This window comes from Cydia amplana, chromosome Z, assembly GCF_948474715.1.
Source record: "Cydia amplana chromosome Z, ilCydAmpl1.1, whole genome shotgun sequence".
NCBI lineage: Eukaryota > Metazoa > Arthropoda > Insecta > Lepidoptera > Tortricidae > Cydia > Cydia amplana.
In genome coordinates, this window is record NC_086096.1 from 17,632,098 (window position 1) to 17,651,378 (window position 19,281).

Sequence of the window (19,281 nt, forward strand, 5' to 3'; positions counted from 1 at the left end):
ATATCCGCGATTCTGGAGATACTCTTGAACGGTTTCCACAAGATATGACTTAGAGATCCAATTCACATCTAATAGATATCTAACACTATCTAACGTAAAAGTGACATTGGTTGTCCGAATTGCGCTACAAAAGAGAAGTACATAGTTAAAATCTAAACTATAACGTATCTAGAATGGACCTAGTACGTGTCGTCTCTTGTGAATATCTTGAAGTTCGAATACGGCAGTAGGCCTGTTTAAGATTATCCCCATATATGTAAATATTGCTTTGTATTTATATCTATTAACGATTAACTAACTTGTGTCTTGCATAGGAACACCGAAACGCTCCTCCATCTCATGAAAGGTAGCCTGGGCACGGGTATCCTGGCGATGCCGCGCGCGTTCGCCAACTCTGGCTACGTGGTGGGCGCCATCGGCACCGTGGTGATCGGCGTGCTGTGCACCTACTGCATCCACGTGCTCATAGACTCCTGCTACGTGTTGTGCAAACGGCGCAAGCAGCCCTCGCTCACATACACCGCCGCCGCCGAGGCCGCGCTCTCTGAGGGGCCCGATTGGTGCAAAGCGTGCGCGCCATATGCTGCGTAAGTACTTTAACCTACTTTTAAACTCCCATGAACTGCCCCAATGATAACGTAGGTAACTATAGCAGGCTCCGGTTTCAAACAGGCGCTCTAAAATATACTAAGATATTGTTCATATCGACTTAGGTTTTCATTTGATCTTGAAATATAGGTAGGTAGAGTAAGAAACAAAAGTTGCTAAATAATCAGGCGGTGTTTCTAAATGAACGGAATAAATACTATTAAGAGTGTGAATTTTCAGTATCTCACCCGCTTAGCTATTTCTGCTGCTGACTGTATTATTAGTTGGTCGAAATTGCACTCATTAAACCTGGCCTACTCTATTGATAATCATTCAGTAGGCGCATTTAGTAATGAGTAATTTCATAATTTGTATAACAGTTGAAACCAGTTTAAAGAGTCCATAGATGAAAACACTTCAACATACTTAATTCCGCTTATCGTTTATCAATATGTCCCTGAATTCTGTTTGCTGGCACTACAACTATTTAGGTTGAGTGGTATTTTTTCCGTGGAAAACCACGTTGCATCACGCGTACGTAATCGGATTAAAATACAAGCAGTTTAAACTAAGTCGCCCATGACTAACACTCCTTTAGAATAACCACGGCCTATTCAATACATACCAAATAAACCCTTTTATTTTTAAGGATAATAAATATATGAATGTTTTATCAATGATTAATTTTAAGGGTTCCGTAGTAACATATATAACTGTCACTTTCATTGTCTTCACCTTGATTCTCCGTCTACTGCTCAAACAGTACCTTTTTTGATGGTATGTGCCTATTAGGTACAAGCTGTTTTGAAGGTATGTACTATTAGTAGGTAGATTTTTTATTGAAAAATAATGTATTAAGCACTTGACCACAATCTCACCTGATGGTAAGTGCCGATGCAGTCTAGAAGTAAAGATTCACTCTCGATTTTAAAAGATCCAATCCAAGCAAGTTATAGTGGGCTGGGAATAGATTTGCAGGAAGAGTTCCACTCATAAAAAGCTGGGTAACGAAGTAGGTAAGGGCAAAAATGCAAGGCCGCGTCTAAGTAGTCCCACGGTGGCAGAACGGAGAAGGGGGTTAGTTCATGTAATTACACACACTTAGACGGACAGTCAAACCTAGGTGACTGCGGAACCATTACCTACCCTATAGAATTTGTCATAATTATGTTAGTGTTGCTTAAAAATTAGCAGTCTGGACTATATCTCATTTCTCTTGGTTGTATGCTAGACTCTATAAGTCGCCTAATCATAAACGTAGGTAAGTGTAAGTAAAGCGTTACCTTTTTGTTGCAGGCACGTGGTAAACGCGTTCTTGCTGGTGTACCAAATAGGGACGTGCTGCGTGTACGTCGTGTTCGTGGCGGAGAACATCGAGTTCGTGTTACACAACTACCTAGGCCTAAAAGTGACCGTGTTCCAAGTCATGTGCGGCTTCCTCGTACCGCTCGTCCTCATCAACTACGTGCGGGACCTGAAATACTTGGCGCCATTCTCAGCCCTAGCCAACGTGATTACGATAGTGAGCTTCGGAATCATTTTATACTACATCTTCAGAGATACGCTGACGCTCGAGGGCAAGGCACCCGTTGGAAAGCTCGCCAACTTCCCGCTGTTCTTTGGCACCGTGCTATTTGCGCTGGAAGCTATTGGTGTGGTAAGTTTCAGCAATCGCGTCGAATTAAAAGAAAATACAATAAACAAACTCCAGTTGTAACTATAGTTACATCTATTTGTTGCAGATTTTACCACTGGAGAATGAGATGAAAACGCCGAAGGATTTCGTAGGGAAGTTTGGAGTACTGAACAGGGCAATGATCAGCATCATATTGCTATACGTGGGCATGGGGCTGTTCGGCTACCTACAGTACGGCGAGAGCGCCAAGGGCAGCATCACGCTCAACCTGCCCGGCGACACGGAAACGTAAGATAAATGCACTTTCAATATCCGATAATTACTAATAAATATCTACGAAGGTTCTTATAGCTCATTTGAGATGTAGAATTCTGGGGCGACTAATGGTATCTGAAGTCGGAAGGGGTAGAAAGAAGAAAAACATTCGCACGAAATGAGAACCTCTTTTTTTGAAGTCAAGCAGCAGTCAAGAACTCGAGCTACCGCTTTTTAAAAAGTAGGCCCCTAGCCTAGCAATGGTTTTGAGACTGAGAAGCCCAACATTCTAACTAATACCAAGCTAGGTGTCTAAATTCGAGCCTGCCGGCGGTACGCATAATATAGCACAATTTAGGGTTGACAGGTTGTTTTGTGCAGGCTGGCGTGCACGGTGCAGTGCCTGCTGGCAGTAGCGATCTTCATCACGCACGGGCTGGCCTGCTACGTGGCTATCGACATCCTGTGGAACGAGTACATTGGCGTGCGCCTCTCCAACAGCAAGATTAGGATCGTTTGGGAATATCTACTCAGAACTGTCATAGTCCTTCTTACATGTGAGTAACACGAATAACTTACTTTAAGTTCAAGACTAACGAACTTCAACGTTTTTACTCAAGTACACATATTTCTGTGATTATTGATGGTTAATTTGCAGCGTTAAATCGCTCATGGAATAAGAATCGCCCCGTATTCCAGGATAACCTTATTCAATCAGCACATAAAATATCTTTAATATCTTCTCCGGTGTTACGTACAGATATGATCGGCAATGCTCACTTGGATAATGTTCAGCTTAACGAGATTGTGATGTTTCAGTCGGCATCGCGGCGATGGTGCCGGAGCTGGAGGCGTTCATCTCGCTGTTCGGCGCGCTGTGCCTGTCGGCGCTGGGGCTAGCCTTCCCCGCCATCATCCAGACGTGCACCTACTGGTACTACGTGTCGCGGTCGGAGCGGTTGCGCATGCTCGTCAAGAACGCCCTCGTGGTGCTGTTCGGCGTGCTGGGCCTCATCGTGGGCACGTGGACGTCGCTGGAACGCATCGTGGACAAGTTCGGCTCGCCTTCCTCCGACCTCAGCCCGTCAGTCTCGCCCACCAACCTCACCAGCACCACGCTCGCGCCCTTCAGCACCACCACTCTCTCGGAGTAGACTTTTCTGTTCAAGTGTAGTTTTAATGACAGTGCCATTATGCTAGTAACCGTCCGTGGCATACATTGTAAATTTAAAGTACAATTGTTGCAGCGTTTTAAACGTAGGTACCATTAAGATAGAAGTTAGGTAATTATTGTCATTTTTTTATTTTTTTATTGTAAGAATTTTATAGAATTTTGCCGCAACCGTTTGACAGTATTCCCAGATGTAGCCTAGATCGTGACAAAGGTAGTGGTATTAATCTGTAACTTGAGACAAATTTGCCGCGCCACTATGAGGGGTCGCGAGTAAATTAGAACTTGTATAGTGTAGATAGTAGACGCTACGGTTGTTACAGTTAAAATAATTAGGTAAGTATAGTTTACTAGAGAACGTTGAAGCTTACAATCCTATGACAGTAAGAATCTTTTAAAGTGAAGCATGGCATTTCGATAGATTAAGGTTACATATTAAGTACTTTAGTACAAAATAAAAAGTGATGGCGAATAAATTATAAAATGTTTGTTGATGAATGTCCAATGGTTTTAATCGCTGGTCGAGTCTGCCCATCACTACCGTTGTTGGCCTCGCAACTATAGTTACTGGAATGAATCAATGCTGCTGTGACCGAAGTCGCGTGGCGTCGTTGGCAGTCCTTCTCCAAATAAATACATTTACATGGAAAAGGATATCTTAATTATGAATTTGTATGTTTTAAATTAACCAGAAAGTCGTCTTGGTCGTCATGTTTCGGTCACAAATTATAATATTGAAATCTGTGATGTGATAGTTATAAAATATTTATAGAATTTATTTTTGGTTGACTATTTTATTGATATTGTATATGGGACGTGTTTCACGCGTCAGTGATAATGTGCTCAGAGCGACGTTGTATGGTAAATAAACTATTATCTTATTTACAAATTAACCTGTGACGTTTCATTACCTGCTTAAGAGCTTCAGAATGAGTATAACAGTAATATGTTTTACTTAACACTAACATGTGATAAGTAGATTCAGCACATGGGTATTTTCCAGCGACAGACGTGTTCCGAGTTGTTTATGACGAGACGGCAGCCGTTTACAAAGTAATACCTAATGCACATACATTTGATACAAACGCGAAAGTATCAACATTGTTCGACTAGGCGACAGGGGCAACCGACGTATCTACATTATCGGCAGCTATAATATGGACGAGTGGATCGTCGCAGCACAGGCGTCTTTGTCTAGTAACTTTCGGTCGCGACTATGATGTAAGAACAGGATCCACTAGGTATATTCTGAATTATCACGAATAACGAGAACTCAAAAGTTGAATGATACACAGAGTTATCGCCTACCTAGATTACATGAGGCACCAATTTTTTGGTGCAATTTTGGGCAAGTTATAGGAAGGCTGCAACACATGCCAACTATTAGAACTACAAGACAGAAAAGACTATGATTATCATTTTGACGTGATCTGGATAAAGTATCATAAATCTGTTATGAAGGAAACAACGAAAAATTAAAGTTTTAAAAGTTTATTAAAAAAATTAAATAGTAGTAAGAAAATGTACCCAACTAGCATACTGTTACAATTTATAAAATTTTATTGAAGGGTGGATATTTTTACCGAGTTAAAATGTATAAAATTATACTAGATGATCTAATCTAATTTTAACTCGGTAAAAATATATTGAATTTAAAATTGTATTAATTTGCCAGTTGGGGATTATCATAATTTAAAAGATCAATTAAGAACGGCATTGCGATCTCCACTAAAATCAAGAAATTATAAAACAAAAAACGTGAACAAAAACAGTGGAATTCTTATGAAGATTTATTGCGGTTAACCGCTGCGCTCGACAAACACAATCGTTCGTTCTCACATGTCAGTAGCTCAGAAAATAGTATACCAAGGAACACAGCCAATAGCGTTATCTGTATTGGAAAATAGCCAAACAAAAACTGACACTATGGTGTAGTGTGGGTGTCGTATTTTTTATGGAGCTTAATTAATTGCCATCGTAAATGTTGTATCTATTAGAGTGCGGCGTTGTGGCGTTAAAGGGATCACTAATTTCAATTGAAGTCATTAATTATAATTAAGAGTCCGTTAACAATTTTAGAGCCAAAATGTATGAATTTTTAAAAACTGCCCCATCTCGTCATATGTATATTACCGGTGACGCACGCTCGGGACCTCATTATTAAAAGGCATGATGAGAAGACGTGCTAATAGAAACCAATACTTGTCATTTAGATATTACGTAACAAAAGGTGTACAATTTCATCGACTAAATCTATCAATTTTACATTTTTGCGACTAAAATCGATACCGGCCTCTTAATAGCAAAAATATAAACATTGCAAGGAAACCTATAGACATGCCAATAAGGCCTAGTTGCTCCTCTGCGTTGGAATGCCAGGCTCCATGAGCCGGGGCTATAAGCCGGGACACCGCGAGGAAGACGATGATGATTGACAGTAAGTAAAACTAACCTCAATGGATCATCTCTCTAAAAATTGCCTTTAGCAATAAGTGACCTTTAATTCAACTACGCTGCACCGATAGATAAATGAAATTTTCGATGGTTGTAGGTAAATAAGTACCCTGTTGCAAGGCTCTATTTGTGACTTTTACCAAGTGCAACTTGTCGGACGCAGCGTCAGCAACAGAAGCTCAGCTTCTTCGGGCTGCCCATCTTATAATAACACAATTAACATACTTAACATATAGTTGTTATCCTTATATTTATAACCTTGTGCTGCAATATGTCTAATACGAACAAGCCACATTGCCTGAGAATCATTTCTTAGCTTTCCTGTCATGGTATAATAATATACTCCGCCTGGTACTCTCTTCCGAGATTCGCGAATGACCTAACTGGCACTTGCCTACGTCATCATGCTGTTTACAGGTTCTCAAACTTTAAAATGTGGGAGAATTTTAACCAACAGTGAAAATTATTTTAACGGCATTAATTTTAAGTTATTCATGTAGAAACATAGTAAAATAAAACAAATCTATACTGCACTTTTCACTCCTACTCTTACAGTTCCGAATAGAGCAGCCAACCATTTTCGTAACAAAACATTAATTACGAAGCTTACAACGTGAAAAGTTTGGAAAACACTGCGACTGCTGACACTGAGCGAGAAGGAAATAACAATTAACACGCGTTCGACAAGGACGGTCGGTCAGGGACAAAATGGCGGATTGTCAAATGTGACAGCGCTATCCTGTGTTGCCAGTAGTGTAAACAGAATTACCCGAACGTCTGAAATTTCTTTCGTGAATCGGAAGATATTGCTAACGAATAATTAAAAATGACGTGTAAAATTTAAGATAAAATACATATAAATGAAAATTATTAAATTATAAAGAAATAAATTAACTTATTAACCATAGATATAATGTACCCATGTAACATGTTATGTTGAAATAAAGTGGCAATGTTATGGTGACGTAGGCAAGTGACACTCTGGGAAGAGAAGACCATGTTTTATTAGACCATGCTTTCCTGTAATACAATATGTCCGCTTACATCTATAGAGGTAGTAAAATAAACAACATTAGACTACACAGTCTTTAACACTTAATCACATACATTTTAGCTTAATTACGACGAAAGTAATACGATCGATGTTAATTTTGATTAATACAAATTGAGATAATCAACTCCAATCATTTCAGTCTATGTGCGGCGTTGATTCAATATAAATCAATGAAGTACATAATTGTAATGTCTGCTGAAGATGTGCGTACTTGTGATAATTTCAATTTGTCAGTAGCGCAACATCGTAGTAGGTACGAAAGTTTTACGGTTTGCTACATTTTGATGGAAATTTGTACTATGGATTCTGGTATCAGTCTCATGTGTTTCGAGTTACGCATTAAAACACGTTATAAATTTAATTACCTTTGCACATAAAAAATAAATTTGCACCAATATTCTGCATATCTGATGCTGGGTGAGGTCCCCGATCAATAAACTTGTGAAAACCATGTTCCAATAAAGTGTATCAGAACAAGTCGTTTTAATTAAGGCTAACTAATAATACGTCCTGTGTTTTCGGTAACAGTTAGAAAGAACATTAAAAATAATAAGTAAGTAAAACAATCATCGCTGGCAATTAAAATCGAGGTCGGTTTGGTCTCCGCATAATGTCCGTGTACCTGGTAGACGGTCGGTGGTGTCTAGTTCCTCCCGGCGTCGTAGCCGGCCATGACGGCGCGCAGCGCGGCCGTGAGCTGCGCGTTGTGCGGCGGCGCCGCGGCCAGCGCCGCGCGGCAGCACGGGCACGTGCGCGCTCCCGTCGACTTGAACGCTAACTTCAGGCATGCCTGAAAAAAACAATATAATCTTGGGCAAGGCACTTTGCGCGTAGATCATTGTTCGATGTAACTACTGAATTACTTCACATGTTTGGCTCATCCGCTTAACAACTTTTAAAATTCTCATGCAATTCCTGAAGAAATAGATCAGGTATCTAATGAATGTTGAAAATTTTAACCTATCAAAATACACCACAATTTCATTTGTTTCAGACTTCACGACTGAATAATGCCTGTTTTTTAAGAATGACTTTACCGCTTACAAAAAAAATTATAATTAATATAGATTCTACTCCAATTTATAAATAAAATTAACAATGAACATGAATACACACAGCAGTAAGTGCGTGTTACTGACCCCGCAGAAGTTATGCAGGCACGGCGTGGTGACGACGCCCGCGGCCACCTCCTGGCAGATGATGCACAGGAACACCTGGCTCACGTACTCCACGAACTCCTGTTGCCATAACACACAACTTCTTATGTCTGTACTCAACACGCATGCATGCATTTCATTTATTTCCGGTCAGTGGTCGTTACAAAGCCGAAAGTTGTATAAAATTGGATTGTCAAAGTTTAACAACTTCTGCAGAGGTTAGTGCTAATTTAAGAATTACTAAGTGGGGTTATTAGCTTAAAGTATAGCTCTAATTCGGCAGAAAACGTACATTTGGCAGATATGTTATACACGGTTATAACCGGAATGTCAACAAATATGAGCCGCCGAATTTTAGGTTGCATATGAGCACACTCGCTTATTATAAGAATATCCTCACTTTGACCTATGATCGTACATGCAAACAATGTGTTTAGTTACAATACGGACGAATGTAATAAATCCTGACAGTGATTCAAACTGGAACACAGTAACTGTCACACAAAAACATTGTCAAAACTCAAAAGCTTGAGTGCCCAATCTGTACGGCAGGGTGGGGCGGGGCGGGGCATGTATCTCTGTAAAGTGTCAGTCTATGGAACTTGCTAACTATGTAAACCGCCATATTAAAATTGACTCTGAATGTCAATTTACTAGTGACTTTTGTTTACATAGTTAGCAAGTTCTATAGAATGAAACTTGAGGCACCTTCTTCCCGCGCGTCTCGGCCACCATGAGGCACTCGCGCCACAGCTTGGCGTTGAGCGCGTCGGCGGCGATCACCCGCCGCTCCTCGTCGCTCAGACCCCTCTCCGTCTTCACCGGCGGACTCGCTTCACTCGGGACCGCTTTTTTTGTCGGAGATGTGAATTTTAATACTGAAACATAATGGGAAGGTTGATTACGCTCTGTACTAACTACTTACCTATTGTTGTCTTGTGCACGGGATGTATTGAGAAATATAGAGAGAGCTGCTTTAAAAGTGAACGAAGAGAGGCTTAAAAATAGCAATATTTAAGATTTATTCAGAAATGGAAGTTATCAATGTTGTAGAAAAAATTAGTACAAAATCCAAAAGACCATATAATATACAATATTATCTCCAACTAGGGAACAAATCAAATTATTTTATAAACTGAAATAGATAACATACACTAAGGAAAAAGTGAACAAGTTCACCAACCTGACCACTTGTTGTGGACTTGGCCACTTTTTCTTTAGTGTATGATATTTATTTTAGTCTATAATAATATGTATCATCTATTCTATTGCACTTGAGAATATATAGTGGGATCAATTATTTACTTTTATTCTTTTGAACGGGGCTCTTTTTCTTTTGAGCCGGAGCATTATTCTTGCGTCGCTTCGGAGGCGCCGCGTCCTCCTCGGACGAGCTGGACATCTCGCGAATGGCACGTTTCTTCCCTGCTCTTTGCGCTTTGGCATTCTTAGCATTTTTTGCTTTCAGTGCCAGCTTCAGTGCTTCAGCCTCTAAGTAGCCCTCGGGGTACTAGAATTTAAATGTTAAGGGATGAATTAAGTTTAACTTATGTTTTATTTTTCTTAAAATATAGTGTTGACATATGGAAAGACAGAAGAGCATAACAAGAGTTCCATTTATGTTATTTTGCTTACGAATTAACCCTTGACCGCCAGACCATAAGCCCGCACAGTTAGACGCATGACACACTGCGTTCGATTCGCACGTTGCTCCGATGTTTGAGCGAGACAAGGCTCTGCGCGTATTATAGCGACATCCCGCTCGCACGTCGTAGCGAAGTGCGAATCGGATGCAGTGTGACATGCGCCTAAGTGTATGTAATATTGCCTTCGTGCATTACGATAAGGTTTATGATGACTCGTACATAATAGGTTTTTTTTTATTTAGAAACAAACAGTCTCTTATAGTAATACATTATTACAATGAAGGGTTATCAGACTTATAGACCTACAGTTTCCTTAATTAGAATATATAAAATAGATGTAGCGTTCAAAGGTTGAACAAACATCATGTTGCTCTTTTATAACGAGCGTTACGAGATAAAATACGAATATGTAAAAGACGTACAGCGAGCTGCATAATTGCTTGGATATATTATGATTGGAATTCATTTATAACCTGGCCATGCACTTTTGGGTGTACAGTCGGTTATTAGTTTATTGAGATGCTCTTCAGCTTTAGGTGAACGAATTGAGGTATTTTTACTTCGATAGTTGAGGGACATTTGTATGAATACAAGGTGTAGTGGCAAGTGTCAGTTAGTCGGAATGGTGCAGTGTACTGACGATGGCGGGGAACAGCTTGGCGCCGGGCGCCCAGGGCGCGGGCTCGGGGTCGTCGCGGCGCAGCAGGTACTTCCACACGCGGAACCCGGCCAGCCCGAGCTCCGGGTAGTATTTCACAACCTTGTAGATGCCATCGTATCTAAAACACAATAATGCAGTCCTAGCACAAGTGTTTATATCACGTACATATTGAATTTTTACATATCGATTATGTATGAAATCGACTGTCTTTGTAAAAATATCCCCAACCGCATTAATGTCCATGGACCGACCGTCTCAGTTTATTTTGAAATTGTTGTTTAGGTAATGTTCTTCCCTCTGTACAAGTCCCCGGGACTCCTGTCACGGCGGCCTACCTGATGCCCTCCTTGGGCGCGTACTTGGGGAAGTGCTTGAGCATCTTGTAGGAGCGCACGACGCGCACGGGCTTGCCGGCGCGCCACGCGGCGCCCGCGTCGCCGCCCGCCTCCGAAACCCTCGCCACCGCGCAGTTGCGCGCCAGCGCTCTGCACAACACGGGTGACACGTGGCAAATGTTACACAAAGAACCGACTTCTCAACATTTTAAATGCCATGAATTTACAATTTCATCAGCAGTTCCACTCAAGTGAACTATAGTGAACTAAAATACTGACATATCTATAAGTGTGCCTAATATTTGAATAATGGCCTATACAGGATGTATTTTCGTCACCTACAATAATTTTTGGGCGAATATATATATGTATGGCTTTTGACATGTAAGATTTTTAATTTTATAAATAAAGGAATATGACCTATATATTCACCCCGTAAATGCAAGCAAGTGACCAAAAAAAAACAGCCTGTATTTCTGCAGCATTTCGTCATCAGATGCCGACTTGATGGTAATGTGTATAGTTTAGTCATTTGTCAGTGGAGCATGAGTACAGAAAATCATACTCTCTTTTATTACTGACAAAACGTGTTAGCCAGAGTATATAAACTCAAACAAGAATAATAAATAACTGAACAGACATTAAATTAAAAAAAAAAACAAAATCTTACGAATTAAAAACCTCTCTGTGGTTTTCAGTGGATGGGAATATGTATGAATGTGTTATAAAGCGAGGCAGTATTTGCAGTGAATGCTAAGCAAAACGCTCGTCAAACTGCCTCTAACGCACACTCGACGCTCGTGTTGTGCAAGTGTAAATAACGAACTTGTTCTCGCGCGTGAGGGTCTGGTCGCAGGACTGGCCGGCGGTGCGCTTGTTGCCGGACAGGTCGCGGCCGCCGCTGCCCGTGTACGTGAACTCGTCGCCGTGGTCCACGTCGTCCTCGTACCCGCCTGTACAATCACACATTATAATTTTTAAGTCGATTTGCATAAAGTTATACTGCTAGGTACTTAGTCGCACAGTAAGGACTATAAAAAAATCACGTTCATTGTTCGTGGTATTATTAGCAACCATCAAGGACTTCGTGAATCGCAACAGTTCGCTGCGTCGTGATGAGTAAAAGAGATATTACCACGCCGAGTCGCGAAACCCGCGACAAGGCCGGTTTCCAAAATTTGACGTGTGAAATCAGACGCTGTTGGATCATTTGTGAAGATAAACCAGGCTTTATGTTAAGGTATTTCTCAAATCAAGTAACACTTTTGACGACCGGTCTAGCCTAGTCAGTGGTGACCCTGCAAGGGCATTAATTTGTGTGATGAGCGCAGATATTCGTTCCTGAGTTATTGGTCTGTTCTATGTATTTATATATAACATACATATATCATTGTCTGAGTATCTACCCACAACACAAGCCTCCTTGAGCTTACTGTGGGACTTGGCGAATTTGTGTAACAATGTCCTATAATATTTATTTATTTATTATTTACGTTGGCTGAAATATATGTATTACAAAAATGTTGTTCGGAACTACTGAAAGTAGCAACTACATGGCAAGAATTATTCTAAAACGTAAGATGACGAGCACGTTAGTAGGAGTTGTTGTGGTTGTTTTGTATGGCAGAGACAAAGTGTGTGAGTTGGTTGGGTAGAAGCGGTACCTGACCTGAGAGCACGATGCTGTAGGCGCCCTCCTCGTCGCGGCCGTGGATGCCCGACACGGGCGGCCGGTGCACGCCCGACTCCGACAGCTGAAACCAGATTATAATCACGGCATGTCATGTTGTAAGCAACGAATAGGTTCGTGTTCTTCTCTCACTCTCACTGAGCGTAAGCGTGAGCGAAATGCGATAAACACAAGGTTTTTAAACCTTGATATGCAGGTTCCATGGCGGCCTCACTTCTTGTAATGCTTTGATGCGTAACAGGGGTTCCCAAACTGTGCACCGCGGCGCCCACAGTAGAGGGGCACCGTGAGGCAATTCACCTCACCATGCTACATATCTATTTCGATTAGCGTAGCTAGGTTAGGGCGCCGATGACGAAATTTTAAACTTGCATGTGCGCCGCGGACTAAAAAGATTGGGAACCCCCCATAACCACTATCGAGTGTGTCATACCTGTATCCGGAACCTCCAGCACATGCCGACTTCAATACCGGGAATCGGTCCAAAGTGGTTAGCAGGCATGGAGCAGGTTTTGGTCTTCCCTAAAACGAAACAACCATCACTGGTGTAATTCATTTAAAAAAAACACAGAGGAGGATCAAAATTTTATTGGTTATTTTAAGCTGGTCTTATATTCCTTAGACCAGCGATTCTCATTTTTTTTTTGACGGAACCCTTTTGGAAAGCGAAATACTTGATGGAACCCTACAATACGGTGGCGGCATATTAAACATTTTCGAGGCGACTAAAGCATAGTGTTCTAAATTCTTGCGGAACCCCTGCAGGGGTGTCGTGGAACCCTAGGGTTCCGCGGAACACAGAGTATGGCTGATCTAGACTATCTAGAGGGTGGCTGGGAGGTTTATAAACACGGGCACTTTTACATGTAAATTTTTTACAAGCAATAAACATACTTAACCAAAAATTACAAATATGGAATCAATGAAATGTTAGATACTTTGTTAGAGGTGTATCGACTCTCTAAATGTCGAATTCCACAAAAAAAACTATAATAAAAAAATACAAACAACAGACAAATACTAAAATTGAGTAAAAATAGTGGTGTCCTACCGACACACGCCATGCCGCGGCCCCAGTCCCTGGTGGTGGTGGAGGCGGGCGCCTTCTTGCGCTGCTTGCTGGCGCCGGGCGCCACCACCGCGCTGGCGTCCCGCTTGCAGCCCGGGCAGTACCAGTCGCCCTCCGGCAGCTCGCCCAGCGGCGGCTCCAGGCAGATCATGTGGAAGCCCTTGTTGCACTCGTCGCATAGCACTATCTGCAGTGCGTAAACCAATATCACCATACTGATTATGACGAGTAAGACCTTACCGCGGCACAGCTATGACAAGTGAGCGTTTGTGGACACCCCACCACTGTATACAAACTAATAAATACAAAGAAAATATTTGTCTCATACATGATCATCACACAAAATTTTGCTGAAATCACGATTTGAGCCCAAGACCTGCTTCATACAAATAAGAAACAAACTTACTTTATCAGGAAATTCTTTTCCTGAACACAGGAAACATCCGCAATCCTTGCAACGCGCATTTTCATTATCGCGGCACGTCAAGCAGTTCAGAGGCATTGAACCTGAAAATATAATTATCATGTACACTAAGAAAATGTGACATAAATACACCGACCTGAGTCAAATCACACTTAACACTCGCAGACATACCTAGTCGTAGTCGTTTATATTACTTACGTTTGTCAGGTTGAGTTCTCATCATCTGGTTGTACTCCTCATTTCTCTCGGCGAGGGGCACAATGTCCTCGATGGCGAAAATTTTGTCGTGCACCCGAGCTCTAGTGTCGTTCTGCGGTACCGCCTCGGGGCCCAGGTACAGTGTGCCTATGAGCTCATGAGTAATACGCAGTTTCTTTATTTCTTCTACTTTAAAGTCATACCTACAAACCAGTTGCCTTTATTACATAAAATACTGACATATGTTATAATATTAATTTTAATAAGTATAAAGAAAAAAAAAACAACATTAGTAAAAAATAGCATCATAGTAACAGGTTTTAATTCTTAAGTTTTGTACGTATTTATATTACTGCACCATAGTTAGTCTCTAAAATTCATAACATACCAATATCCTTTTTCTAACAGGCGCTCTGGGTTATGGTTTATCATAACTGTTTGGCCAACTTTCAGATCTTTAATTTCTATGGCCGTTCTCGCTCTTGGTCTTATCTCCTTTAACTTACAATAGTGGAATGTGTCAGAATCACTGTAATAGAAAGATAAATTACCTAATTAATATTAACATTTTTGGTTTCATAACAGCCCTAACCAGTCTGTTGTTTAAGAGCCCTTGATGCCAGCTTGTAAAAATGATTTTCCAATTTTGAATATTAATGTACCCTGGTTCACTAATCCCACTTCCACACTACTTTACTGCCATCAAGTTTGGGCTCATTAGAAACATCTGCTTAAGTCATTTTGAAGGAATTGTAACGGACAGGGGTGAATGTAGATACTTACTCATCATCCAGCTGCACCTTGTACAGCAAGTGCCCGCCGGTGGGCTCATCCTTTGGACTTTTAGGCTTTGCTACTTTCTCAATAGCTTTCTTCTTTGGTGTTTTTGTGAAATAATCAGCAATACCTTTCTTTTTTGATTTTGCAGAGTTACTATTAGCAGTCTCACTTGGTGGCTTGTTTTCTGAGTCACTTGGAGGCTTGTTCTCTGAATCACTTTCCTCCTCCGCACTTGCTGTAGTGATGGTAGTGTCGCCAACGGCTGGCGCTACAGCAGGAGCATCAGGATCCTGTACTATCCTCACTATTTTACCTTCAAACCAGGCACCTTGTTCTCGATCCTTCATGTCAATGAAATCTCCAATTTCATATATTATGCTTTCAGCATCTTAAAAAAAAAGAAAAATATCTCATTCTTAAAATGTGAAATTCAGTTTTCTTTAGGCAGATTCAGGCCAAAGTAAAATATTTTTAGATAGGTAGCTACTTTATGTGCATGGAGGAATAGACATACTTTACTATTCCAAAATAAAAATAAGGTGATATTGAGGTTACCATGTAGTGTACTTTGCACTTAGTTATTCTAAGTTTAGCTTGAAGAGTCCTCTTATAGTAAAATCCACCTTACCATAGAGAAAAAAATACATAGAGTGCTCACTCCATACATCAGTTTTAGTACCAAAAAGACTATTAGCATCTAGCATCGAGTAGCGGAACTATCAGTACTGCTACTTGACAATAGATGTCGCCACCGACCGGAAAGTCTTATGCTGTTGAGATAAGACTTTCCGGTCGGTGCTACATCTATTGTCAAGTAGCAGTACTGATAGTTCCGCTACTCGATGCTAGATGTAGATACTGAAATTAATAGTCTGAACTGATGTATGGAGTGAGCACTCTATGTATTTTTTTCTCTATGACCTTACCTACATTACTTAAGACTGACCATTACTACTGTTTGACTTCATGAATATTCTAGTATCTTTAACTAAAAATACTAGTTGGAGCTGAAGATAGATAAAGATTGTCAAGGCATATAAAAATAATTTAATGCATGGGAACTACATTAATGTTTAGTAACATTTTTTTTTTTTAATAAAATGTCACCCAGCCTAGGTCATTTTATATTTATAACGCTGTGCCTGACCTCACTAAAATATATTAAAATAACAGAATTTTTTAAATATAAATACTACTTGTACAAAACGGAAATGAAATAGACTACGTTAATGAATATGTATACCTTGGGCAGATAATATCACCTGAAGACCAAACAGATAAGGAAATCGAGAAAAGAACCACAAATGCATGGAGAAAGTTTTGGTCTGTGAAAGAAGTTTAGTAAGCCAAAGAAATACCAACAAGGCAGAAATTTAAAGTCTTCAATAGTTGTATAATACCAGTACTAACTTACGGTTGCCAAACTTGGGGACTTACAAAAAAGCAGCGCCAAAAACTTAATGTATGTCAGAACCATATGGAAAGAAGCATACTTAACATAAAACTTAGAGACAGAGTCAAATTGTCCATAATCAAAGCAAAATCAAAAACAAAAACAATAACTAAAATAATAAAAGAACAAAAATGGCGCTGGACAGGCCATATGATGAGAGAAACCTTGGATAAGTGGACAAGAGACCTTGTAGAGTGGTGCCCTAGATATAATAAAAGAAAGAGTGGCCCACAAAAGTTTAGATGGTTGAATGATTTAACAAGAATAGGAGGTAAATGGATGCAAACAGCAAAAGAAAGGAACAAATGGAAAGCTATGGAGGAGGCCTACGTCAAAGGACGAGTTGAAGCTAAAGTTGATAAATCAAATTAATATATGTTATGTACCAGCTTCAATAATAAAGGCTAATTACAATTACAATTACTTGTACAAGCCAAGGCCATTACAAATTATTAAGTTAGAAAGATATTTTGTTGTGTTATGCTTCAAAAAACACTCTTCTTCTTCTTCCTCGCGTTGTTCCGGCATTTTGCCACGGCTTATGGGAGCCTAGGGTCCGCTTGGCAACTAATCCCAGTAATTGGCGTGGGCACTAGTTTTTACGAAAGCGACTGCCATCTGACCTTCCAACCCAGAGGGTAAACTAGGCCCGTATTGGGATTAGTCCGGTTTCCTCACGATGTTTTCCTTCACCGAAAAGCGACTGGTAAATATCAAATGATATATCGTACATGAGTTCCGAAAAACTCATTGGTACGAGCCGGGGTTCGAACCCGCGACCTCCGGATTGCAAGTCGCACGCTCTTACCGCTAGGCCACCAGCGCTTTTTGCTTCAAAAAACACAAACACAATTAATATAAAGAACAGGGATCAGAACTGGTTTTTTGCTAAAACATCGAAATAACCATATTTTTCGAATTATTTTATACTCGAAATGTTAGGACTCAGTTGTGTTTTTAGGTAACGACTTCTTATTATTAGATTGCCCCATTAGAAATGAAGTAATTAGCAAAGAACTAAAAAACACCGTTTTCGTTCCCATACAAAAAATACCGGTATCTGATCCCTGACAAAGAGTCCTAACTAATATCATACACAGGATTCAATCAAACAGAAAAATGGCTCGGGGGAACCACAGGAAACCAGAAATTAATTATTAATCAGTTCAATCAGTACCACAACATAGGGACCACCACATTTGATAGACTGATCAACCTCAGCTGGCGCGCCCCGGCACTTTACTATGAAACTTTCCATACATAAAAATTTAGCAAACTCTTTAACTATATGAACAGTTTGGTGCATCTGACCCATAATGTACAGCGAGCTGCAAAACTAAATAAAAAGAGATATTGTCTCTATATATAGAACAAGTAATCTGTGGTTTATTACAACAATCTGTCTTCAGCAATGTAAAGAGAACCTCATTAAGTTTTCATCTGTTGTTAAGTCTCACTGAATGTCTTCCAGAATACAAATAACATGATTCTTACCTATATAATTTATCTCTTTGGTCTTGATGTCTTCTTTAGATTCAGTTTTGGTTTCAGCCTCTTTTTTGACCTCAGCAGCTGCCTCGGTCGGGGAGCACACCACGAGTTGTATGACATCATTAAGTTTTATGTTGTAATCATGGAATGTGTATCCATCATCAAGCTGTAATATTAGTTTATTTTTAATGTGTATAGTTAATTTAGTCCCAAGGACTTTAATTTACCGATCATATACCTGGAGATTTTAAAACCAAAATCGAATTTGATTATCATTTCAGACTCAATATACAGTCCATGGGACTCGAGAGAGTTCATAACAAGATATAACTAACGAAAACATAATATGATTAGTGTAGATACCAATTAGTAAAGTATGTTGCTACTAAATTAACCTTCAATTTCGCTAGGGCCGCATAAATAAATAACTAGACGGCCCAAGTACAAGATAGTTTGGGCTTGGGGCAACATTTTCGTGGCTGGGTTGCAGAGCAGACAGGAAGTATGAGAGGCGTTGGGCACAGGCCGTGGCCGTAAAGACAGCATTGAATTTCATTTCGCCATAGCAGATCAATGAGTGTAAGGTTTCTTGTTCTATTTCTGCTAGCCAACAATAGACTTTGCACAATTCAATGGTTATCTCCCAGTTAGAAAAGCAACAAAACATACAAAAAGAGTCGCATATCATTACAAGACATGTTATTTTTGTATCGAAATAGAACCAAGATGATTATTTGAGGAATACATACCAATTTGCCGCCGTATAACAGCCGTTGAGATTTTGGGTCTATGTTAAACGTATCATTTATGATATGTCGAAATTGTTCAATTTTAGTTAGTTTCGAGTTAACCGCGACCACGGTGTCGGGTTTACCAAATATTCTTACGCGTACGTGCATTATTTAAAATAAAAAATAGCCTAACCGCAAAGAAAAATAGTAATCATTGAAATGGCGCGAAATTGTATGAAATAAAATAACAGCAGTATGACAGCAGTCGAGACTCGGCAACGACAACAAACGTCACGTCAACTGACTTTTTTTTTGAATGATCTAATTGGATGGCGGTTCAAGAGCGGATTTCATGATAGTGTTGCCAGCTATATTTCATCAAAAACAATGAAATATTTACACAAATGTTTGGCGGGAAATTCAAAAAATCTTGGGCTGATCACACTTTGTGTAGTAGGAATTATAGTTTTGACACTAGAAAATATTTT

The 19,281-nt window shown here is 40.1% G+C and overlaps 2 protein-coding genes across 2 annotated transcripts in view; one reads left to right on the forward strand and one right to left on the reverse strand.

Annotated features, from left to right (window-relative positions):
* The window catches only part of LOC134660819 (proton-coupled amino acid transporter-like protein CG1139), a 47,942-nt gene extending 43,399 nt beyond the window's left edge, over positions 1-4,543 (forward strand). Inside the window, exons 4-8 of the mRNA XM_063516630.1 lie at positions 315-587; positions 1,885-2,245; positions 2,331-2,512; positions 2,861-3,036; positions 3,299-4,543. Coding sequence (XP_063372700.1) covers positions 315-587; positions 1,885-2,245; positions 2,331-2,512; positions 2,861-3,036; positions 3,299-3,633 — 1,327 coding nt within the window. The 3' untranslated portion in view covers positions 3,634-4,543. The remainder of the gene's footprint in view (positions 1-314; positions 588-1,884; positions 2,246-2,330; positions 2,513-2,860; positions 3,037-3,298) is intronic.
* Positions 4,544-7,775: 3,232 nt separating this feature from the next.
* On the reverse strand, positions 7,776-19,030 carry LOC134661910 (E3 ubiquitin-protein ligase UHRF1-like). The gene is made up of 16 exons (XM_063518155.1): positions 18,812-19,030; positions 18,066-18,228; positions 15,122-15,506; positions 14,727-14,867; positions 14,339-14,541; positions 14,123-14,223; positions 13,699-13,903; positions 13,081-13,169; positions 12,627-12,711; positions 11,784-11,910; positions 10,958-11,107; positions 10,602-10,740; positions 9,621-9,825; positions 9,024-9,193; positions 8,298-8,396; positions 7,776-7,948 (listed from the first exon to the last, which is right to left on the reverse strand). Exons 1-16 carry the CDS (start codon positions 18,959-18,961, stop codon positions 7,802-7,804), a joined length of 2,559 nt encoding a protein of 852 aa, XP_063374225.1. The 5' UTR covers positions 18,962-19,030; the 3' UTR covers positions 7,776-7,801.
* Between the last annotated feature and the right edge of the window lie 251 nt (positions 19,031-19,281).

Coding starts and splice junctions, on each gene's coding strand:
- LOC134661910 (XM_063518155.1), bottom strand. CDS start 18,961: ATGCACGTACGCGTAAGAATATTTGGTAAACCCGACACCGTGGTCGCG. Junction 12,712..13,080: donor GCTGGAGGTTCCGGATACAG/GTATGACACACT, acceptor ATCTGGTTTCAG/CTGTCGGAGTCGGGCGTGCA. Junction 7,949..8,297: donor GCCTGCATAACTTCTGCGGG/GTCAGTAACACG, acceptor TGTTTTTTTCAG/GCATGCCTGAAGTTAGCGTT.